The sequence below is a fragment of the Castanea sativa genome, chromosome 1 (assembly GCF_040712315.1).
Source record: "Castanea sativa cultivar Marrone di Chiusa Pesio chromosome 1, ASM4071231v1".
Taxonomy (NCBI): Eukaryota; Viridiplantae; Streptophyta; class Magnoliopsida; order Fagales; family Fagaceae; genus Castanea; species Castanea sativa.
The window spans coordinates 68,780,715-68,804,205 of NC_134013.1; the positions used below are offsets into that span (position 1 = coordinate 68,780,715).

A 23,491-nucleotide genomic window follows, 5' to 3' on the forward strand; every position below is an offset into this window, starting at 1 on the left:
CTGAAGAGAAATACTTTTGGTGAAAGCATTTGAGAGAGAGAGAGAGAAGAGAAATACTTTTGGTGAAAGCATTTGAAAGAGAAATACTGAGAGAGAGAGAGATGGATGTAAATTATTACAAGGATGGAGTACTGCCCTTTGCAGCACTGGTTATGGTAGAGGTTTGCAACGTGGGCATGGTGACACTAAGCAAAGCAGCTATGACAAGTGGGATGAGCAACTTTTCTTTTGTTGTTTACTACAATGCTCTTGGCACCTTCATCCTTTTCCTCTATTACATCTTCCACCGCTACAGGTTCCTTTTCTTCTCTTAATTCTTTGGGTTTCTCATCAAACACTTTAATTTCTCATGTGAATTATACCCACCAAAAACTGTTTTTTTCTTGTTTATTTGCAGAAGCAGGGGAACTCCACTCACTTTCTCCCTTCTCTTAAAGTTCTTCTTCCTTGGACTCCTTGGGTAGCACATTCTATTTAAAGCTTACTTTTTTGGATTACTTTTAGGAATTTGGATAATTTTATAGACTTAAGTGACTATTATATTGAACAGCATATTATCACCAAAAAAAAAAAAAAAAACTTTATATTGCAGGATTTGTTTGGAGCAGATTTGTGCTATAGCAGGTATCAAATACAGCTCTCCAACTCTTGCAATGGCTATGGGAAACCTTATTCCAGGTTTTACATTCTTGCTTGCAGTCATTTTCAGGTAAGAAAATAGGATAAGACAATAATGGTATTTAAAATTATGGAAGTAGGGGGATTATTAATTTAATTTATTTTGGGTGGGGAGCAATGTCTGCCGTAGTTGTTTGTTCTGTTGGACTATTTAGTATCTTATGTTTCACTGAATATGAAGGTTGGTATGAAGTTGACTTATATTAGCACAACCATGTTATACATTTCTATTTGTCATAAGGTTCCAAGAAAATGTTTTGTACCTATATAATCATTGGGCTCATTGTATATGTTTGCTGGGCATCATGATCCATGTGATTTATAGATTAAACATTATGTTGTTTTTTTCTTTTTCTTTTTTTTTATAATTGTTTTATACATTTAGTATATCATAGTATTGACAATGATCCCCAAATATATGATGTCAGTTGTATTAATATAATTTCTTAATAATTTTTTTTCTGACAATAGGATTTGAACTTTGGCTTTATTGGTTAGTTTTGGGTTTCTGGCTACCATGGTTATTTGCTGTTGTCTGTGTATGTTTTATAATTTTCCCTTCCCCTTTAATCTACCATGTATTACTAATTTCTAGGATGGAAAAACTAGCTCTGAGAAGTACAAGCAGTCAGGCTAAAATTATAGGCACCCTAGTATCAATATCAGGAGCATTCGTAGTGACTTTTTATAAGGGGCCACCAGTTTTTGAGGCTTCATCCTCTTTTAAGACCTCTCTTCAGCAAAATCTCGCACAAATGTCAAACTGGGTTCTTGGAGGCCTTCTCCTTACAATCACTTGTCTGTCTTCTGCAACATGGAACATTTTTCAGGTAATATTAATGTACCTCCTAATTTAACAGCTTACCATCACAAATTTTCAGGTTTTTTTTTTTTTGGTGGACTATGACAGACCATCTTGCAGTTCTTCATTGTAGTTGAAAAGTAAGATGGGAAGATGAGTAGTTAAAAAAGTACTGATCTTGATTGCTATTCCAGGCAGCAATTGTTAAAGAGTACCCAGAAAAAATGACCCTAGTCTTTTTCTCCTGCTTCTTTGGGACCATCCAATGTGCAGTTATCTCTCTAATTGCAGAAAGAAATGTAAGTTCTTGGGCACTGCAATCCAGGATTCGAGTGATTGCTGTTATCTATGGGGTATGACAAATCCTTTCCAGCTATATGTTTTAGTACTTTGTAACAAGTTTGCCCATTTTTTTTTTCTTTCTATTTTCTACTATGATTCATATGAAAGCATAAGAAATTCTACAAATTGGGTTTTGGAAACATCTCACTTTTTATTGAACGATTATTGACTTCAATTCAGGCAATTAGTGGGAGTGTCATCCGTAACAGTGTTTTAGCTTGGTGTTTGCAAAAGAAGGGGCCTGTTTATGTGGCCCTGTTCAAGCCACTAGGCACTGCCATTGCGGTTGTCATGGCAATCATATTCCTTGGTGAAATTCCTCATCTTGGCAGGTAAATTTTAATCTAGTTCATTCATCTTCAAATATAAAGATATTAAACCTTCTTGACCTCTTGTCATCCCAATCATATTCCTGCTAATGACAATATTTCTTTTTGACTCAATGATGTTCATGTTCTTAAATTATATCAACTGAGCATTAATAATGTGCAACTTTGTCATCTTTGCAGTATGATTGGATCTATTGTAATTGCTTTTGGATTTTATTCTGTGATTTGGGGGCAAGCCAAGGAGAGAGTAATTGATGGTGACAGCGTCCATTGCTTGGAATCCTCCACCCAAAAGACCCCACTGTTGCAAAACACATAATGCAAAGATACAAGAAAGTTTTATAAGAATATCCATACACATCAATCAATATATATATATAAAAGGAGAGACTTCATGTGGGAGAGTATGAGGTTCTGTCAAGAGGCACATTCGTTGTGCTTCTCTCATTTAGGCTTCCGCTCATCAAAATTTATATTTATGTAAAACTTTTAATTCATTGAATGTGTTAATGAAGTGAATACACATTAATTATCTATAAGTATGCACTAATTATATATATATATATATATATATATATATATATATATATATATATATATAAGAAAGAAAGAAAAACATCACATGAAAGACCATGTGATTTTGTCATGTTTCGCTTTGTAAGAGTAATTTTTCCTTTAGCTTTACACCTCAAATTTTTTACATATTTGGATTATAATAAAATTCTATTAATAGGATATTACTATTTTCACTAAGTGTTTAACTTACCACTATCATATTTCAATAACATAAACGTGACATCATAAATTTTAGATGATATTTTCATAAGCCAACTAAACATTTACATTTTTCTCCAAAAAAAAAAAAAAAAACTAAACTAAACTAAACATTTACATGAAATCACAAATTTTTTCTGCTAACTCCAAGCCAATGTAGAAACAAAAATTATAATTAAAAATTTCAGCAAAAAAATAAATGATTAAACAAACAATCAACTTAATACACCACTTTTTTTTTTTGAGAAGATATTACACAACATAATAACTAATTTCTAATTTATGTAACTTTTTATTTATATTTTAAATTCTCCATCTCTTTAATTTTGTATTGCATCATTAATTTAACAAAAATCTTTTCATGTTATTGCAACATTACTTCATATTATTACTTTAAAATATTTTGAATATTCTATATAAGTTTTTCAGGTAACAGCTTAAAGCATTATTTGCACATCGCGCGAGACTATGGCTAGTTTACTTAATGCAAGCACAAATGTTAAATATCCAACCAACCAATACGGAACGACCAACAGTGAGTACTTTTTGGGTTTTGCTTTTGGCCTATGGCGTTGCACTACTTCCACCATCCATGGAATGACAATCGACAGGGAGAAGATAAAGGCTAACACCTAATAACTAAAATATTATTGCCAATTATAGGCATGGTACATGAGAGGAAGCATGGGATCAGAAACTTCATAGGGTAAATTTTTCCTAAAGGGATTAAATATCTATGATATGTTCTGATATTGAAAGTTAATAAACCGAAAAAGTCGTGGCTTATTCGCCAATGCAGCTTCTTTGTGTATAGTTACAACTTTCAATGTTATAGTTTATCCTCTGGCTTTTTTTTTTCTTTTCCTTTTTTTACCCCCTGCATATTGGTCAAATATCATAAATTACATGCATATTGTGCTAGATTGAAACTATAACTTTGAAAATGACATTATCCTAATTTTGGATTAGAATTAAACTTATTCCTACATGCCAATCAATCTGGTGCAGGTGAAAAGGTCTGTAAGTTGTAACTGAATACAAATGAACCATCATGAACCACCAGTTCTGTTGACTATTTCCACCAATCCAGCGCTAAGTACTGTTTAGGCTTAGGTAACAGTCCATGTACTACAGTATCATGGTTTGAGAATTAAGCATGATTGAAATTGAGTTTCTTGGCCTCGCTCAGAAATAATTACACATGGCTCGAATTGAAAGGTTTTTTATTTTAAAAAAGAAATTCAGAATTCACTGATAAATCAAAGGTGAATACATCTACAACACAAGTACATGAGGCTGGACACTATCTTTTCCAACAGCTACAACCTGAGGAAATCATATGAACTAGCTACTCACTATATACACCCGAACTCTATATAGCAAACCCCAAAATCTACAAAATTCATTAAAAAAAAAACCCTACAGAATTCTTATCAGTCTCTACTGTCATATATAAACACATTGCTTTTACATCTTCATTTGCAGATCTGCATTTCCAAGGGTGGATAATCTCTAAATGATCCCACTGTCCAAAGTTTAATGAGAAAAAAGCAATATTTTGCAAAAGCAGAAATATCAAAATTCTTAGTGGTTTCAGTTTTATTGATTTACCACCAGGGGAAACAAAACAAACTGAACTTGGTGATTCCAGCCAACCAGTCAATGTCTGGCACCATCTGACCTTTTCCACAAGCAAAAGCAATGATGGCATTACTGAGAGATATTAATATGAACGAATGCTTTTAATATATATGCTTATAGTCCCAAGATTCTGGGATGGGTTAGGAATTCTCAATAGACTAATCAATTTTGATCATATATATTTCATTTCTATAAATATAAAATATATATATATATATATATATATTTCTCTATTCGTTGATAGATCCTTTTTCCTCTATAGACCAAGAAGCAAAACCAATAATGCTGCATAGATATAATAGAAATCAGTGAGAGAGAGAGAGATGGCATAGAACAGTTGTTACAAGGATGTTCTGCCATTTTCAGCCATGGTTGCCTTAGATTGGACAAAGGTGGTCTTAAACATCTTGTTCAGAGAAGCAAGTTTGAAAGGGTCGAGTTACTATGCCTTATCCACTCTTGTTCTCCTTCCCATGGCCTTCATGATCTTTCACCGGTCTGTCTCTTAATTTGATTCTCCATACTGTACACAAAGTTTTTGATAAACCAATGAAAAATACTTGCTCTTAAAAAAAAAAATTCTTACTGATTTTTTATATTATATATTTAGAACTACAGATCTTCCAACATTCAAGTTGTCTGTCCTCTGTAGAATTATCCTCCTGACAGTACTTGGGAAAGAAAATTATACACAAGAAGCTATTCTTTTTTTAGTTTTCATTTGTAGGAAATGAAAATGGGTTAAAACAAAAGATGAGTATCTTTCTTTTCTTTTTTGAGGAAAGAGATAGAGAGTATTTTTCTAATATTGATTGGTTATGTGTGGGAAGGCAGGTCTGTAGCTCAGTGTGTGGCTATAAAGGCATAAAATAGAGTTCACCACTCTTGCTTCAGCCATCAGCAACCTCACACTGGCTTTCACTTTCATACTTGCTCTGATTATCAGGTTTCTTTCATTCTTTCTTATTGTTCATTAGACTTTTTTTTTTTTTTTGATAATCTATTGTTCATTAGACTTTTATTTTTGTTTCTGTTTATGTCTTTACATAATTTTCTTCTTTTTGAATGAATTAACGTATTATATTTGATTGCTTGTATTTAATGCAAGTGCACCATTATTTGTCTCTTATTTCTAGCCATGTACTTGGTGGACAAGAATTGTTAAATCACTGGTTATTTCAATGATTCTTATGGACAACACCTTCTACTTATGAAAGTCATTAGGAGTAGAATATTATTTGTTTGTTTATCTGGGCTGTTTTACATTACTATGTAAAGTTTCTTTTGTTGCAAGAAAATCATTTGATCAGTAGATTATAAATATGCATTCCATAGAATGGTCTTTAGGCAATGAAATCCCCACTACATTATTATAATATGGCCAATGTGGGGTCTTCTATAAAAGTAATTCATAAGGAATCATTATTTTAATTGTCTTATTTGGTGTATTACTCTTTAATATGTATATTATGTTTTGGTCCCAAGGTGAAGAGATTTAAACTTCTTAACTTCAACCCTCCTCATAGATTGATGCCACATGACAGCCGTGTTACCAAAAGAGTGCCTAAGATAAACTCTTTATTTTAACACACAATCAAAGACCAAAACGAGAATGTCTTGTTTTGAATGTTGTTTTACTATGTCTTTACTATATCAAACTGTATTATCCATATAGTCCATTCATATCTTTAACCACTGAATTTGTTAAATACATTTCACGTTAGCTGCTGTCATCAGAATTTTCTTTTCCTTCTCCTTTTAATATTATAAGGGTGCTTCAAAAAGGATGGAAAAGCTTTCTTTAAGAAGCTCAAGTACTCAGGCTAAAATCATGGGCACTGTAGTATCAAGATTGGTGCAATGGCAGTGGTTCTCTATGAAGGCCCTGAAATCATATAGATCACATCTCAATCACCATCCCTTTCAGTTCATTTTTCTCTAAGCTCATCACTATTGAATTGGATCATAGGTGGCCTTCTACTTGCTGTTGAGTACCTTCTACCTGTTCATAGCATTTTACAGATTCAAGTTATGAGAATATTGCCATCAGAGCTAATTGTGGTGTTCGTATGCAACTTGTTTGTCACAGTTATATCTGAACCAGTATCCTTAATGCTAGACATAAACTTAAGTGGTTGGAGACTAAGGGCTGATATAGCATTATTGGCCATTGTATCCTCGGTATAAAACTAATGGACTACAGTGACAAAGAAGGCCATTGGTAACTTCTGGGCAGAGGAATTCTCTCTGATCAGGGATTTGCTTCAGCCTTCAGCAACATTGTCTACACTTGAATCCTGCACTTGAAGGGACCTCTGCATGTCAATCTTCAGGCCACTGTCAATTGCCACAACAGCTGCTATAGGTGTCATATTCCTTTGTGATGCTCTCTATCTTGGGAGGTATAGTATTCTCTCCCTCACACACGGACATTAATTTTCCCACCTTTGGGAGTTGAATATTAAAATAAATTCAAAGAAGCAGATGCTATTTTCCATGACTGGATTATATTTGGTTCTTAATAGTTCACTTGTCATTTTTTTTTCCTTACTAACGTTGCATTGTTGTTGGAGCAATAATAATATCAATTGTGTTTTATGCAGTTCTATGGGGAAAGGCAATAATATTTTGCACGTCATACACACATTTCAGTTCAAAAAATAAATTGTGTAGTTTCGACCCACTCTTTAATCTTTATTCATTTATTGTGTTTTGGAACTTAGAGCATTTATATTAACTTGTGCAAATTTTTTGTTCATTTAAACGTAAGAACCTACTTTTTATAATTTATATACTCATTTTATGAAACATTTCATATAAGATTATTTATTTTATACAACAATTTCATTAAAATATTATCTTTTTTTGATTCTTTTAATTGTTTCTCTTTCATCACATACAACAACCACAATCTACTCTTTTATTTCATCCTTAGGATATGAAAATAATAATAAATAAATAAAAATTAAACGCAAAATGAATAATGTCAATGTAAATTTACATAACTACATAGAAAATTTTGCTAATTTAAAAAATTTTCAAAAATAAATTTGTTAATGTATTCTCTCTTTCTCCGTTGGGTTATGTTTTGGGAATTATGTTTTGGGCTTTGTTTAGATGGATTGGTTTTGTTATATATATAGTTTTACCAACGTATGCTTTTAGGATATATATTAAAAAATTATTTAAAGAAACTTTTTATGAAAAAAAATGATTAACTTTATGAAAGCTTTTTCAAATCTCCACAAAACAATTTTCAAAAATGAATGGTTAATGTACTCTCTCTCTCTCTCTCTCTCTCTCTCTCTCTCTCTCTCTCTTTATATATATATATATATATATATATATATATATATATATATATATATATATATATATATCAAAGAGAGATAAAAGAGAATTGTTACAATATTATACAAATAATTAATCTTAGCAAGAATGTTACTAATAAATTAGTAATATAGTTTAGCATCTTTTTGTTTGTCTACTTGTGATTTGTTCTCACATGAATTTTTTTTTGGCTTTAGATTTTTTATTTTCGTGTTTTACTTAGCAATAATAATTAGCATTACTACAACATTTAGTAAGGTTCACAAGATAAATTTTGAGATTTAGAAGAATTTCGAGTTTCTTTTTTTATATAGGTAATTGCATTCCAATGTATTAAAAATAGTTATTTTGTCTCTTTTCATTTCTTGATAGTTTGTTAATAATAAATGGATTCTTTTTTTCATATGTGGGGGTGATAAGCCCAGGAGTACATGTCCATGTATCTATTGGGTCAGAGGCCCAATCTGAGGACATCAAGTAGGTCGAGGAATGGAAAATATCTTCTTAAGAATCCGTGTTGGTAAGTAAAGAGGTAAAGTCTGATCAAGATCATTTGAGAAGGTGGCCCAAGAAGGAGTACTTCCTCGGCTGAGCAAGGCCGAGGTCAAAAGGTGCTGTCTGCCACCCAAAAGCAACGTTCTAGGAGATCCTGTAGATAATGATATACATCGTGAGAATACAGAACAAGGAAAGACTATGAAATATTTAAGAGAAAGCTACTACCACCGCATTGAATGCTGCTGCTAACTTCTGGCCGTATTAATGAGGAAGTGATGTTTGAGTAGCAGTGTTCAGCCTTACAACTACTTCCAAAGGTTTCAGGAAAGCTCTGATGGAACAAGTATCTAAACCAACAATCTAATCTATACGTGGAGGTTAGAGAGAGGAGGATGGATGGTATAAAAAGGAGAGGAGACACTCAAGATAGGGGGATCGGAGGAAAAGGAGAGAAAAACACTATAGACTGAAGAACAATATTTGTAAGCTGTCATTAAGTGAGATATATAGAAGAACCAGCCTCCTTAGATTGAGTCCGATGACAATTTTCATTATACAAAACTGCTTCATCTTTGTTCTATGGTCTTATTGGCCCACTACAATTGATATACGACTCATTAGAACCTAGATTTCAACCCACTCTCTACAAATTCATTGTATTAGGTTCTTTGGGCCTATTCTCTTCACTCTTTTAAGCTTAGGTGCAAATTGTGACCCTACAATTGGTGCTGTCTATGGGAACCTTGTGTTTTAGTGAGTTTAGCGTTATGGTAGGATCAGGTTCGCACCAAGCGGAGTCTATGGGGTCTCAACGTCAAGATCACTTCCTCAATCTTGAACGAAGTAGGGACTGGGAGGAGAGTGTGCACACCACCCATACTAGCAAGATTTAATCACAAGGCAGGAGCCGTGTCTCTTATGAAGAAAATACCAGAGCCATGCAGTTGGAGATTGATCATTTTAGGAGGAAGTTGCGTCACAAACGACGGAATCGAACTCCTTCCATTTCTGGCCCTTCTTTTGATGATGGTAGGGATAACAGTTATAGGCCTAGGTCAAGGACTCCTTCTAGTGAATTATTCTCATATGAGGAGGACAACCCTCGTGACCGCAAGAATAAGAATTCATCTTGCAGAGGCCTGGGGAATGACGCTATGAGTAGAGCGTTGAACCAAATTTTTAAATCACCCTTCACGAATAGAATTGAAATAGGAAGGCTTCCTCGGCGATTCACCAGCCAACATTTACCATGCACAATGGTTGAACAGACCCTGTGGAGCATGTGAGCCATTTCAACTAAAGGATGGATGTGCACTCCAAGATTGAGACTTTGATATGCAAGGTATTCCCATCTAGTTGGGACTTGTAGCAATGAGGTGGTTTGATGGTCTAGGGGCAGGTTCTATTGGTTCCTTTAAGGAACTTACCCAGGTGTTTGGATCTCGCTTTATTACGTGCAGCAAGGTTCCTCGGCCCTTGGATTCTCTGCTGTCTATGACTATGCGAGAGGGAGAGACCCTAAAAACGTATTCAGACAGATACTGGGAGATGTTCAACAAGATCGATGGGGACAATGATGATGTGGCCATAAGAACTTTTAAGGTCGGCCTGCCTTCCGAGCACAATCTGAGGAAATCGTTAACAAGGAAACTGGTTGGTAATGTACATCAGCTTATGGACTGCATTGATAAGTATAAACGGGTAGAAGAGGACCAACAGTTAGGTAAAGGCAAAGCGAAGATGGTCTTTCAGGATAGGAGAGACTTCAGGTCGGATAAGTACAACAATAATCGTCCTTGGCAGGATTTTTCTGGGCAATCTGAGGCTACTGCTGTACCACAAGCAGTTAATGTGTTGTTTCAAGAACCAATGAATTAAATCTTGAAAAAAATCAAGAATGAACCCTTTTTTCAATGGCCAAATAAAATGGGAGGAGACCCCACAAGGCGCAACCAAAGCCTTCATTGTCAGTACTACCAGGAACGAGGACATACTACTGAGGATTGTCGAACTCTCTGGGGCCACTTAGAGTAGCTAGTTCGAGGTGGCAAGTCAAAGCAATTCCTTTATCATCCTAACGGGCAGGGGGGCAGGCGGGATCGGGATCTCAGAAGGATGCTCCTTCAAAACCACCTCTGGATACAATCAATGTTATTCTTGCTGTCCCGGGAAGAGTTGGTTCTTACCACTTTAGGGTACTACCTGTAACCTAGCCACTTGTGGGGGCATCCTACCCTGAGCCTAAGAAGAGTAAGATGGAGGTCCGACCAGTGATGAGTTTCTCTGATGAGGATAAGGCTGGTACCTTACAGCCACATGATGATGCATTGGTGGTTACCCTCTGGATAGAGGGATATGATGTGAGGCGAGTATTGGTTAATCAAGGCAATGAGGTAGAAATTATGTACCTTGACTTGTATAAGGGGTTGGGGCTGAAACTTGGGGATTTGACTAATTATGATTCACCCCTGGTAGGTTTTGATGGAAAGGTGGTTATACCAATGAGGCAGATCAAACTACTAGTGCAAACTGGGTTAGTGGTGGTGGAGGTTAACTTCATAGTAGTGGATGCATATTCTCCCTACATGGCCATAGTGTCAAGACCTTGGCTTCATGCCATGGGGGCTATTTCCTCCGCCTTGCACTTGAAGGTGAAGTATTCATTTAGTGACTAGGTTGAAGAGCTGGTAGGGAGCTAGTCTATGGCTAGACAGTGCTTGGTGGCCGCAATTATGCATTAAGCTGAAGGAGAATCCTCGGCCTCAAATGAGCAAAGTTTATAGCAATCAAAGGAGCTGGTGTTATCTGAAGATTCAATGGAAGTAGTAAAGTGTGAACGTTTAGAAAAAGTAATTATAAGTAATGATAAGAAGAAGTATTTTCAGGTCAGAGCTCAATTGCCTCCTCGGGAGAAAGACGAGTCGATAATGTTTCTTAGGGAAAACATTGATGTGTTTGCTTGAAATTCTTACGAGGGCCCAAGGGTGGATCCGAGCTTCATTTGTCATCATTTGAATGTCAGTGCAACTATTAGACCAAGGAAGAAACTACCTCGGCGATCATTTAAAGAGCATGCCGAGGCTGTCAAGGAAAAGGTGATCAAGTTCAAGCAAGCAGGCGCTATTAAGGAGGTATTTTATATTGAATGGTTAGCTAATACAGTGGTAGTGAAAAAGAAGAATGGGAAATGGCGAGTATATGTAGATTTCACAAATCTAAACAAAACTTGTCCCAAAAACCCCTTTCCAATGCCTCGTATAGATCAATTGATAGATGCCACTGTTGGGTATCCTCGGATGAGTTTTTTGGATGTCTTCCAAGGATATCATTAGATACCCCTGGCCTTGGATGATTAGGAGAAAACAGACTTTGTCACTCCTACGGGAAATTATCACTACAAAGTAATGCCCTTTGGTTTAAAGAATGAAGGGGCTACCTATCAAAGGATGATGACCAGGATGTTCAAGCCACAACTAGGTAAAAATATTGAGGTTTATATAAATGACATGGTAGTGAAGAGTAAGATGGTGCCTGAGCATGTGGGAAACCTGGGGAATATCTTTGAGATATTAAGGAAACACAAGTTGCGCCTCAATGCTTCCAAATGTTCCTTTGGTGTGGGATCAGGTAAATTTCTAGGATATATGGTCACTCATCATGGAATTGAAGTTAATCTTAATCAGGTTAAGGCGATTAATAGTTTACAGCCACCTCGAAATGCTAGAGAAGTTCAAAAATTAACGGGAATGACTGATGCCTTGAATCGATTCATCTCTCGGTCCGTGGGCAGATGCAGGCCTTTTTTTCAGTTGTCAAATAAGTGGAAGGGATTTGAATGGATAGAGGAGTGTTCTTTGGCCTTTCAGCAGCTCAAGAAATATCTTTCTTGGCCACCTGTTATGTCCAGGCCCAAGGAAGATGAGGTTTTATTTTCTTACATTGTTGTAGCTTCCCATGCTGTTAGTTTGGTGCTTGTACAGATTGACAATGGTGTGCAAAGGCCAATTTACTACGTGAGCAAGTCGTTGCATGAGGCAGAGATCTGTTACCTACTATTGGAAAATGCCATTTTAGCATTGGTGCACGCTACATGTAAACTTCTCCACTACTTCCAATCTCATACGGTTGTTGTCTTAACCTAACTTCCGCTTAAATCATTACTTCAGAGTGTTGATTACACTGGAAGGATTGCCAAGTGGGGTACCATCTTGGGGGCCTTTGATATTAAGTACATGCCTCACACCTCTGTTAAGGGTCAAGTTCTTGCAGATTAGGTAGCCAAATTTGCTGAACCTTCTGTAGAAGAAGAAGAAGACAAGCAGAACATGGACGAAAAATCAGTTGGGATGATCTCCCTGTAAAAGCCTACATCCTGGAAGGTGTATGTTGATGATGTGGCAAATTAAAGAGGATCGGGAGTGGGACTAGTAATAGTTTCACCTGAGATGATCGTTTTGGAAAAATCCTTAAGGTTAGGTTTCTCGACCACAAATAATGAAACTAAGTATAAGACCCTATTGGCTGGGATGGCTATAGTCCAAAAGGTGGGAGGAAAAGCAGTGGAGACGTTTTCAAACTCAAGATTGGTTGTTGGAAAAGTGGAAGGAGAATTGGAGGCTAGAAATCTGAGAATACAAGAATACTTGAATCAAGTGAGACATTTACAGTCAAAGTTTGAGTCTTTCACCTTAGTGCAAGTCCCTAGAAGCAGGAATACCCATGCCGATTCCTTAACCACCCTCCTAACATCCTCAGCACAGAGCTTACCTCGGGTTATCCTTGTTGAAGACTTGTACAAGCCTAGTGAGATGAAAGGGGACATGGTCTGAGTTCATCAGATTAGGGCAGAACCCAGTTGGATGGACTCCATAGTGCTATTCCTTAAAAAAGATATCTTGCCCGAGGAGAAGTCTGAAGCGGATAAGATTCGTAGAAACGCTCCTCGGTTCTGGCTATTCGAGGACCAAAAGTTGTATAAATGCTCTTTTTCTGGACCATACCTATTATGTATACACCTTGAAGCAACAAAGCTACTTCTAGAAGAATTACATGAAGGAATTTGTGGGAGTCACACAGGAGGCAAATCCTTATCTCACAAGACACTCACCCAAGGATACTGGTGGCCAAATATGCAGAGGGAAGCGCAGGAGTACGTGAAGAAGTGTGACTAATGTCAGAGGTTTGCTCTGAACATTCATCAACTAGGGGGCGTCCTCAATCCTCTATCCAGCCTTTGGCCTTTTGCTCAATAGGGCTTGGACATTGTAGGATCATTCCACAAGGCAGCAGAAAATATAAGATGGCTACTGGTCAGTACAGATTATTTCACTAAGTGGGTTGAAGCTGAGCCACTATCAAATATCAGGGACTTGGATGAAAAAAGATTCGTTTGGTAAAACATTGTCACCAGGTTTGGAATTCCACATACCCTCATCTCAGACAATGGCCTTCAGTTTGATAGTAAGGCCTTCAGAAGATATTGTTGCGATCTGGGCATTACGAACAGATATTCCAGCCCGGCTTATCCACAGGGGAGTGGACAGGCCGAGGCTGTTAATAAAGTAATAGTGAATGGGCTCAAGAAGAGGTTGGATGATGCGAAGGAAAAATGGGTGGAAGAACTGCCATACGTCTTTTGGACATATCGGACTACCCCTCGCAGATCCACAGGGGAGACCCCCTTTTCAATGACTTATGGGGCCGAGGCTGTAATTCCTCTAGAAATCGATTTTTCACCACTGAGGACGAGCTCTTTCACTCCAGGCTACAATGACGAGCTGCTGAAGAAGGGCTTGGATTTGGTTGAAGAACAGAGGGAAAATGCCTTGGTTCAATTGGCATATTATCAACACAAGCTCAAACAAGGTTATGACTTAAACGTGAAGTTAAGGCCATTAGCACTAGGGGATTTGGTATTAAGGAAGGTTTTGGATACTACAAAAAACCCAACATGGAGAAAATTGGGGTCCAACTAGGAAGGGCCATATCGCATCACCTCGGTGGCTGGGATAGGGGCATATTATCTTGAAGATCTAGATGAAAATGTTGTACCACGTCCTTAGAATGTAAATAACTTGCGACGGTATTATTATTAATGAAAGTCTTTTCTATCATATATCGTTTATTACATTATGCATTATATTTCTAATTTATCTAAGTATCAAACAGAACATTGGTCATGCCTAGATCCTTGGACCACATACCTTAAGTAAATTGATATTTTTAACCATTTTATCTAAGTATCAAACAGAACCTACGTCATGCTTAAATCATTGGACCACATACCTTGGGTAAATTGATATTTTTAACTATTTCTCTAAATATTAAACAGAACCTTAGTTACCTCTGGTTCCTCGAACCATCTACTTTGGGTAAATTAATGTTTCATATCATTTTCCTAAGTATCAAACAGAACCTTGGTCATGCCTGGCTTCTCGAACCACATACCTTTGGTAAATTGATATTTTCTATAATTTTTCTAAGTGTTAAACAGAACTTCAGTTATTTCTGGTTCCTCGGACCATCTACTTTGGGTAAATTAACACTTCAGGTTATATTATCTAGTTATCAAACAGAACCTTAGTCATGCCTGGCTCCTCAGACCACATATCTTGGGTAAATTTATATTTTCCATCATTTTTCTAAGTGTTAAACAGAACCTTAGTTATGTTTGGTTCCTTAGATCATCTACTTTGGGTAAATTAACACTTCAGGTTATCTTATCTAGCTATCAAACAGAACATTGGTCATGTCTGGCTCTTCGGACCACATATCTTGGGTAACTTGATATTTTCCATCGTTTTTCGAAGTGTTAAACAAAATCTTAGTTATGTTTGGTTCCTCAAACCATCTACTTTGGGTAAATTAATACTTCAAGTTATCTTATCTAGTTATCAAACAGAATCTTGGTTATGTTTAGCTCCTCGAATCACATACCTTGGAGATTCCCACAACAGTGACTTAAACAAATGGAAGTTCATGAGCATCACTTAAAGCATTTGTAAGTATATCAGATATATTTGTTATCTGGTCAATATCTGATTATTTCCTCAAGGTCAGTAAGCCTATTGGGAATGATGTGGATGAATGTTCTAATGTGATGTATGAATTTTGAAGTTAAAGATGTGTTTTAATAATGTTGTGGACTTAGAAGTTTTTAATTTGTTCTGTTGTTGGTCAGAAAGGTGTAGTAATTGTAGCACCACTTATGCAGATAACCAAATGTGGTCATGTCTCATTGTCATGTTAGTTAAGTGCTAGATAAAATGGAAACTATGCAAAGATAAATACAAATATCATAACCATGAAAGAAAAACTTGTAATCTTCATTGATCTAAGCCTTAGGAAAAGGAAATTTACTTACAAAGGATCAGATTACATTACAGTTCACCAAAAAAAAAACAAAAGGAAGAAAGAAGGAAAAGACAAGGACAAATCAAGGCTTCATCTTTATTACAAGCTTGTCCTTGGAGGTCTTTGGAGGCTGATTAGGAGCTGTGGTTGAAGAAGTAAGTCCTTTACCCTTCACGTCCTCCTTAGTGGGAATAGGAAGGGTTGCCAAGACAATCTCCATGGGTTAGGAAGACTCTTTCTCTTTGGTAGGATCTTTAGGGGCAGTTGGAGGCTAAGCAGCATCATGGGCCACCTCCTTAGTTGTGTTAGTTGTTTTCCCAGTGACCTCAGGCTTCTTAGCTTCCTTGGATGGATTTCCAGAAGAAGGAAGGGTTTTGACTAGGCTGTCCTTACTAGCATCTGCTCCTTTGGAGGCAGCATCAGCTTTAGGGACAGATGAGCTAGAAGCCCAGATGGCAGGAGGGTAGTAAACATTTTTTGCTCTCCAGAGGGTAGAAGAGGATTCAACCCTCGCCTGGTTGAGCGCCTCATTCCACACCTGAAGGCAATAATGTCTATACACCTTCGAGACCTCCAACCTAAGGGAATCCTGGGTCTCAGCCACCCTTGCTTTGTACCCATCTTGCTCGACCTGGTCCTTGGCCTTCTCAACCTCCTCCCGAGCCTTTTCAGCTTCCTCCTTGGCTTTCTTAGCTTTCTCTTTGGCCTTTTCAGCCTCCCCTAGACTCTTGGTGAGGGCCTCTATTTTTTTTTTTGCCGCCATGAAGTCATCCTCGGTTTGGCGAAGCTGTTGACGCTGGGCCTCCGCCTGCCTCTCAGCCACTGCTAGAACAACCTTGGTGTTCTTCTTCTCACTTTCAGACAAATTTAGTTTGGCGGTGACTTCATATAGCTTTTTCTCTGCCACCTCAAATGTCTTCACGGCGGCAACACGCCTAGCCTCCTTGTCCTTCATCGCTCTGTGCATGCTGATGACTATTTCTTCAGTTCTATGAGCAGCTTGAACGGCCTTTTTCCAAAAACATTGAAACATGCTCAGGTCAGAGAAGTTTGGTCTAAGAAAATACATATACAAATAATTCTTGAAATGTAGCAAATATAAATAATAAAAAAACAACAACAACAACAAAACAAACAAACAGTGCAAACAAAAAGTAAAGAAGAGCTAGCTAGTAGTCTTACCAGGGCAAGCTCCTTCTTCAATGTGAGAAAGACCCCATGCTTCCTCATCTGCCTCAAGTCGGTTATGTCCTCGGGTATTAGAAGAGCTTGCTCCAATACGTCGGCCATATGAGCAGCTATTCCTGGCTGAGAATTTCTGATAGAGGCGTCGGCAGTTATAGCAGCCCCATCTAAGATCATGGCTGGAGACCAGACTGGAGCAGATGCTGGAACCAGAACATCAATCCTTCTCTCTAGGGTTGTTGGGTTGTCCGAGCCTATTTGGCTCCCTTTTGGGGCTCGATTTCTTTGGGAGGATGTCTCTTCCCCCCCCCCTCCACCACCTCCTTATCCTTAGGCTGATCCCTTTTTTCTTTTGTAATCAGCCAGGTCAGGGTGTTGGGTTTGGGTGGGTGGAAGAGTGGGAAGTTTGGGCTGGATGGCCTTCTTCGGCTCCTGACCTCCCACTTGGGACTCCATTAGATCTCGGAGGCTCTGTCTGGTTCTGCGTTGGATTGGCATTGCGTTCGAGATGGCAGGTTCTCCTTGTGGGTGGCTTGCTTGCTCTGGGGATGTGAGGCCAAGGTCACTGGCTGGACTTCCTGGGAAGGATGGTAGGTTGAAGACCTCAAAATCGTCTTTGGAGTTCGAGACGTCAACTATTTCCTCCTCTTCTTTGATGATGGGCTGGGAGGAAGTAGCTTCACCAGTCGTGTATTGAGATGGAAGGGCTACTTTTGGAATGCCCTCTAGGATAGGATGGGTGGTGAAAGTGCCTTCTAGGATGGAATCAGGGAGGAGAAAACCCGGAACGGCAACGCTTATTTGGTGCAGGCGGGAGTCTTTGGCTTTTATAACGCACTTCGGTGCCTAGAAACTTTTGGATATGGGGATGTAGCCAAGAATTAAGTGCGCTGCTCGGAGCTGACCGTCACTATGGACGAACACTTCAGCCTTCAATATCTCATTTAAACTCGCCAAATTGACAAGACTGAAGTTTGGAATAGCGACACGTTTATCTGTAAAACCATCAAGAGAAACAAAACAAAAAATCATCAACAAAAATCAGCGTGAATCAAAGGAAAGTTTACATACAGACACAAATAAAAGAAAAAGAAAAGGGGGTGATTTTGAAATAATTAACCTAAACTTAGAGCCCCACTTGGTTTCCCCTCTCTTGTTGGGTAGGGGAGACCATCATGCCACTCCCCTGATACAATCAAGAAGTCCTTGTTCAGGCTTTTGTTGGAATCGGGAAGGCATTGGATGAGTCTCACCTCGGAAAACCTAGACTTTAGGTAATACTCCTACCCTTTTAAGTGATGGAGGTTATAGATCTAGTTGACATCATGGTGGGTAAGTCCTAAACCCATTCTTTCATTAAGTGCGTCTATACAACCTAAAATTCTAAACATATTTGGGGCACATTGGGTGGGAGCTAATTTGTGAGCTCTAAGGTAATCCCTAGTGACCGTGCCTATAGGGATTCTCATCCCTCCCTCTATAAAGGTGATCATCGGGATTACTACTTCTCCCTCCCACTTTTTCTCATGTCATTCCCCTACCTTACAGTATCTAATTGAGACTCCTGGTGGAATCCTATATGTGGCTTTAAAACTCTCTATTCCCTCATCGGAATCTACCAAACAGGCGAATCTACCCATTTCTAAGAGAGGTTTGAAGGTACTAAGAAGATAGAGAGAAGGAAGAAGAGTCGAGGAGAAAAAGACTCAGAAAAACGAAAAGTAGATGAAAAAAAAATAAGTGAATAGATTTATGAAGACTTGCACAAAAAGGAAAACTCTCCTACTGGTTCTTGGTAATTGTGAGGGCACATGTAGATTGGGTAAGTTTGTAGGTTCGTTGTATGAGTGCTAAAGTGAGAGGAATGATTTAATTTGGACAGTATTTATATCAAAGGAAGGTTACAAGCGGGAAAATTCTTGCCTGGGTTCCAGTAAAATCCTCAGCCATTGGATCTGCATCACGCTGTAGAACGTGGGGAACATAGAGCTGTAAAAATTTAATGAAGACGCGTCTCGTGTGTTGAAGCGTTAGGAGCGTGCCTTGGGCAGTTAAAAAGGCACCTGCGCAATTAGAGATGATGTATGATGAGCATGACGTAATTATAAGGACATCGAAATCCTCCTTTCTTCTTAAGGAGTTAGAAAGAAGAATCTCGAGGGGCTATTGTGGGGGTGATAGGCCCAGGAGTACATATCTATGTATCTATTGGGCTAGAGGCCCAATTTGAGAACATTAAGTAGGCCGAGGACGGGAAAATATCTTCTTAAGAATTCGTGTTGGTAAGTAAAGAGGTAAAATCTAATCAAGATCATCCGAGAAGGTGGTCCGAGGAGGAGTACTTCCTTAGTTGAGCAAAGCCGAGGTCGGAAGGTGCGGTCTGCCACCCAAAAGCAACGTTCTAGGAGATCCTGTAGATAAGGATATACATTATGAGAACACAAAACAAGGAAAGACTATGAAATATCTAAGAGAAAGCTACTATTACTGCATTGAATGTTGTGCAGCTAACTCTCTGACCGCATTAATGAGGAAGTGATGCTTGCGCAGCAGTGTTCAGCCTTACAGTTACTTTCAAAGGCTTCAAGAAGGCATTGATGTGACAAGTATCCAAACCAACAATCTGATCCACACGTCGAGGCTAGAAAAAGGATGAAGGATAGTGTAAAAAGGAGAGGAGACACTCAAGATAGGGGGATTGGAGGAAAAGGACAGAAAAACATTGTAGACTGAAGAACAATATTTGTAAGCTGTCATTAAGTGAGATATATAGAAGAAACAGCCTCCTCGGATTGAGTCCGAGGACAATTTTCATTATACAAAACTGCTTCATCTTTGTTCTATGGTCTTATTGGCCCACTACTGATATACAACTCATTAGAACTTAGATTTCAACTCACTCTCTATAAATTCATTGTATTGGGCTCTTTGGACCTATTCTCTTTCATCTTTTGGGCTTAGGTGCAAATTATGACCCTACATCATACATCAGCCCTCCTCTGCAATCTACAAAATCATTTCATTGCTTTTACAATTTCATCTTTAGATATGCATTTTCAAAATCATCTCATTGCTTTTACAATTTCATCTTTAGATATGCATTTTCAATGGTGTGTAACCCCCCACTGTCCAAAGTTTCATGAGGGAAAAGTAATACTTTATAGAAAAAATTTAATACTACAAAAATTTTCACAACTTCTTACCACAACTATAATTAATGTAGTAGAGTAGACTTGATGAAGAAAAAATAGTGAATCCATTCGTAAGTAACGGTTAACCACTTACGGTCTGTCAAATTAGAGTTGTGACAAAAAAAATTGTAAAATAATTTGTGGTCTTAAAATAATTCTATTTTACAAAAACAAAAACATCAAATTCTAAGTAGATTCTATTAATCGAACAAACTGACTCCAACCAACTTGTCAAAATGTGTCACATGTAACCTTTTACCACAAATAAAAGCAATAAAGGAAATATACATATCAAGAAAGAAAAAAAAAACACTCTGTAAAAAATGGACAAATCTGTCAAGAACCTTAGTCCATCCTAACCAAATCTTAGGAGTAAGGTGTGGTTGTTGACTTGTATTATATTTATTTATTCATAAAGAGATCCTTTTGCCTCCATAGACTATTAGCCAACTAGTGATCCTACATAGGCATAATAGCAATCATTGAGCGAGAGAGAGAGAGAGAGAGAGAGATGGCAGAGAACTGTTGTTCCAAGGGTGTTCTGCCATTTTCAGCAATGGTTGCAGTAGAGTGCACAAACGTGGTCTTAAACATCTTATTGAAAGCAGCAAGTTTGAGAGGGTTGACAGTATACAATGAAATTTACATTTTATCTATTTACTTTTTTTTAATATATTTTTTAAATTTTCTATTATTTCTTTGTTTCATTTAAATATTATTTCTTTATTTTTTATTTTTTAATAACTACGTATCTTTCAATATTTTTTCAATTAATAGCTGATTATTATAATAGCTAAAAACGTTTAAAGTATGAACGCTATAGTGTTTTTTACTTATATAAAAGCACGGTAGCAATTCTAGAAAAAAAGAAATTGAGATGAAAAAGTTGTTAGAGCGGACTTTTAGAGTATTTTCTCTCTAAAATTGGCTTTAAGGAAGCCATTGGAGATGCTCTTAATGTCTACTCCAATGCCTTATCCACTCTTCTTCTTCTTCCCTTGGCCTTCATCATCTTCCATGATGCTCTAGCATTTTTTTCCCTCCATATTGACTTTTTATCTGATATGTTCAGAACCTACATTCATGTTGTCTGTCCTCTATAGAATTCTCCTCCTGGGAGTACTTGGGTAAGAAAATAATACACGAGAAGAAGCTAGGTTCTTGTTTTTAGTTTTGATTTGGAGAAAATGAAAATGGACTGAAGAAAGAGATGGGTATTTTTTTTTTAATATTATGGATGGGAAGGCAGGTCTGTAGCTCAGGTGTGTGGCTATAAAGGCATAGAATACAGTTCTGCCACTCTTGCTTCGGCCATCAGCAACCTCACACCTGCTTTCACTTTCATTCTTGCTCTAATGTTCAGGTTTCTTCCATTCTTTCTTATATTTCATTAGAGTTCTGTTTTAGTCTTAGTGGACAAGAATTGTTAAATCACTGGTTATTTCAATGATTCTTATGGATAATATCTTCTGGCTATAAAAGTCACTAAGAGCATTATTTTATTTGTTTGCTTATCCAGGCAGTTTTCCATTCCTAAAGTTACTTTTGTTGCAGGAAATACATTTGATTGGTTTATTATAGTAAAAAATGGATTTCAATCACTATACTCTAAAAACTATGCGTCATCTTCATGGTGCTTGGATGAGCTTTTGAAGATCCTTGAGTGCAAGGAAACAAAAGAACAAATGGTTCTACCAGTGTTTATCAAAGTAGATCCATTGGATGTAAGGCATCAAAGAAAGTGTTTTGGAAAAGCATTGGATAAACTTGGAGACAAGGTTAAGGATGATGTCAAGGTGCTGAAGTGGAAGGCTGCTCTAATTGATGTGTCCAATATGTCTGGGGGCTGGCATATTGCCAAAGGGTAATCTATCACTAACCACTTCTAGCCTTCATTTTACAACTTTGTTTCACATTCCAATTATAATAATGCATTCTTGTATTATAATTTCATTCTGATCCAATTTTATTTGGAGAATACCATATAATAACTTAACTTTAGATTTTCATTGAAATGCACTGTCTCATTTTCTCAGATACAAAATTAAAGAGCTTAACTCACAGAGATTATCAAAAGAAAAAGGAAGATCAAAGATGAGAGGCTTTGGATTTTATATCCGGATTTTTTTTAACTTGGGTTAGTTGACTGTGGTTAACGAAGGGTTTGTTTTGAGATATGATTGGATTACTGACAGGCTGGCCTAACGCCGACTTTTATTATTGATTTCGGGTGGAAGGAAGGTTTGGGTTTTGATTAAATTGCGAGGGTGCCATTGGTTTGGGTTTTAACTTTTAAAGGAATGTTTTTTTTTTCTTTTTCTTTTTTTGGAAAAAAGAAATGTATTTCATTTGTTCTTTTCCCTCACCTTTTAATACTATAACATGGGTGCTCCAAAAAAAATGGAAAAGCTTTCTTTAATAAGAAGCTCAAGTACTCAGGCTAAAATCATGGGCACTGTAGTATCAATATTGGTGCAATGGCAGCGGTTCTCTATGAAGGCCCTGCATTTTTCTCAATCACCATCCCTTTCAGTTCATTTTTCTCTAAGCTCATTACTATTGAATTGGGTCATAGGTGGCCCTCTACTTGCTGTTGAGTACCTTCTACTTGTTCATAGCATTTTACAGACTCAAGTTATGAGAATATAGCCATCACAGCTAAATGTGGTGTTCGTGTGCAACCTGTGTGCTACAGTTGTATCTAAACCAGTATCTTTAATGCTAGACATGAACTCAAGTGGTTGGAGACTATGGGCTGATATAGCATTAATGGCAATTGTATCCTTGGTATGAAACTAATGGACTACCATGACAAAGAAGGCTATTGGTAACTTCTGATCAGGGATTTGCTTCAGCCTTCAGCAACATTTTCTACGCTTGAAGGGATCTCTGCATATCAATCTTCAGGCCACTGTCAATTACCAACAGCTGCTGTAGGTGTCATATTCCTTGGTGATGCTCTCTATATTGGGAGGTATAGTATTCTCTCCCACACACACGAACTTTAATTTTCCCACCTTTGGGAGTTGAATATTAAAATACATTCAAAGAGATGCTATTTTCCATGACTACTGGATTTTATTTGGTTCTTAATAGTTCACTTTGTCTTTTTTTTTTTCCCTAATGTTGCAGTGTTGTTGGAGCAATAATAATATCAATTGTGTTTTATGCGGTTCTATGGGGAAAGGCAATAACAATTTGCACGTCATACACACATTTTTTCAGTTCAAAAAATAAACTGGGTATAGTATGTGCATTAACCATTACCCATGTGAGAGGAATATAGTTCTCTCTCAAGCCACTGTCAATAGCCACCGCAGCTGCTAAGGTTGTCATATTCCTTGGTGATGCTCTTTATCTTGGAAGTA

The 23,491-nt window shown here is 37.4% G+C and overlaps 4 protein-coding genes and 1 long non-coding RNA gene across 5 annotated transcripts; all 5 read left to right on the forward strand.

The window, feature by feature from the left end:
- The first annotated feature begins 2 nt into the window (after window positions 1–2).
- Window positions 3–2,797, forward strand: LOC142644232 (WAT1-related protein At5g40240-like). The gene is made up of 7 exons (XM_075818887.1): window positions 3–295; window positions 398–460; window positions 593–709; window positions 1,274–1,508; window positions 1,675–1,833; window positions 2,003–2,154; window positions 2,332–2,797. The coding sequence occupies exons 1-7, from the start codon at window positions 102–104 to the stop codon at window positions 2,468–2,470; spliced, it is 1,059 nt and encodes a 352-aa protein (XP_075675002.1). The 5' UTR covers window positions 3–101; the 3' UTR covers window positions 2,471–2,797.
- Window positions 2,798–9,765: 6,968 nt separating this feature from the next.
- LOC142632893 (uncharacterized) lies at window positions 9,766–10,272 on the forward strand. Its single transcript, XM_075807214.1, has one exon. The coding sequence runs from the start codon at window positions 9,766–9,768 to the stop codon at window positions 10,270–10,272; it is 507 nt and encodes a 168-aa protein (XP_075663329.1).
- A 377-nt stretch (window positions 10,273–10,649) lies between these two features.
- LOC142632902 (uncharacterized) lies at window positions 10,650–11,069 on the forward strand. Its single transcript, XM_075807220.1, has one exon. The coding sequence runs from the start codon at window positions 10,650–10,652 to the stop codon at window positions 11,067–11,069; it is 420 nt and encodes a 139-aa protein (XP_075663335.1).
- Window positions 11,070–11,900: 831 nt separating this feature from the next.
- On the forward strand, window positions 11,901–12,668 carry LOC142632909 (putative mitochondrial protein AtMg00860). Its single transcript, XM_075807226.1, has 2 exons — window positions 11,901–12,473; window positions 12,561–12,668. The coding sequence occupies exons 1-2, from the start codon at window positions 11,901–11,903 to the stop codon at window positions 12,666–12,668; spliced, it is 681 nt and encodes a 226-aa protein (XP_075663341.1).
- Window positions 12,669–20,617: 7,949 nt separating this feature from the next.
- Window positions 20,618–23,299, forward strand: LOC142641574 (uncharacterized). Its single transcript, XR_012845425.1, has 3 exons — window positions 20,618–21,486; window positions 21,678–21,987; window positions 22,160–23,299. It is a non-coding gene; the product is annotated as an uncharacterized LOC142641574 (long non-coding RNA).
- Window positions 23,300–23,491: the final 192 nt, after the last annotated feature.

What these genes read in the sequence shown, in the direction of transcription:
- LOC142644232 (XM_075818887.1), top strand. Translation starts at nt 102, where the DNA reads ATGGATGTAAATTATTACAAGGATGGAGTACTGCCCTTTGCAGCACTG. An exon ending in TTGCTTGCAGTCATTTTCAG is followed by an intron (nt 710 to 1,273) that starts GTAAGAAAATAG and finishes ACTAATTTCTAG; the next exon opens with GATGGAAAAACTAGCTCTGA. An exon ending in CAACATGGAACATTTTTCAG is followed by an intron (nt 1,509 to 1,674) that starts GTAATATTAATG and finishes TTGCTATTCCAG; the next exon opens with GCAGCAATTGTTAAAGAGTA.
- LOC142632902 (XM_075807220.1), top strand. Translation starts at nt 10,650, where the DNA reads ATGGAGGTCCGACCAGTGATGAGTTTCTCTGATGAGGATAAGGCTGGT.
- LOC142632893 (XM_075807214.1), top strand. Translation starts at nt 9,766, where the DNA reads ATGAGGTGGTTTGATGGTCTAGGGGCAGGTTCTATTGGTTCCTTTAAG.
- LOC142632909 (XM_075807226.1), top strand. Translation starts at nt 11,901, where the DNA reads ATGGTAGTGAAGAGTAAGATGGTGCCTGAGCATGTGGGAAACCTGGGG. An exon ending in AAAATGCCATTTTAGCATTG is followed by an intron (nt 12,474 to 12,560) that starts GTGCACGCTACA and finishes TCATTACTTCAG; the next exon opens with AGTGTTGATTACACTGGAAG.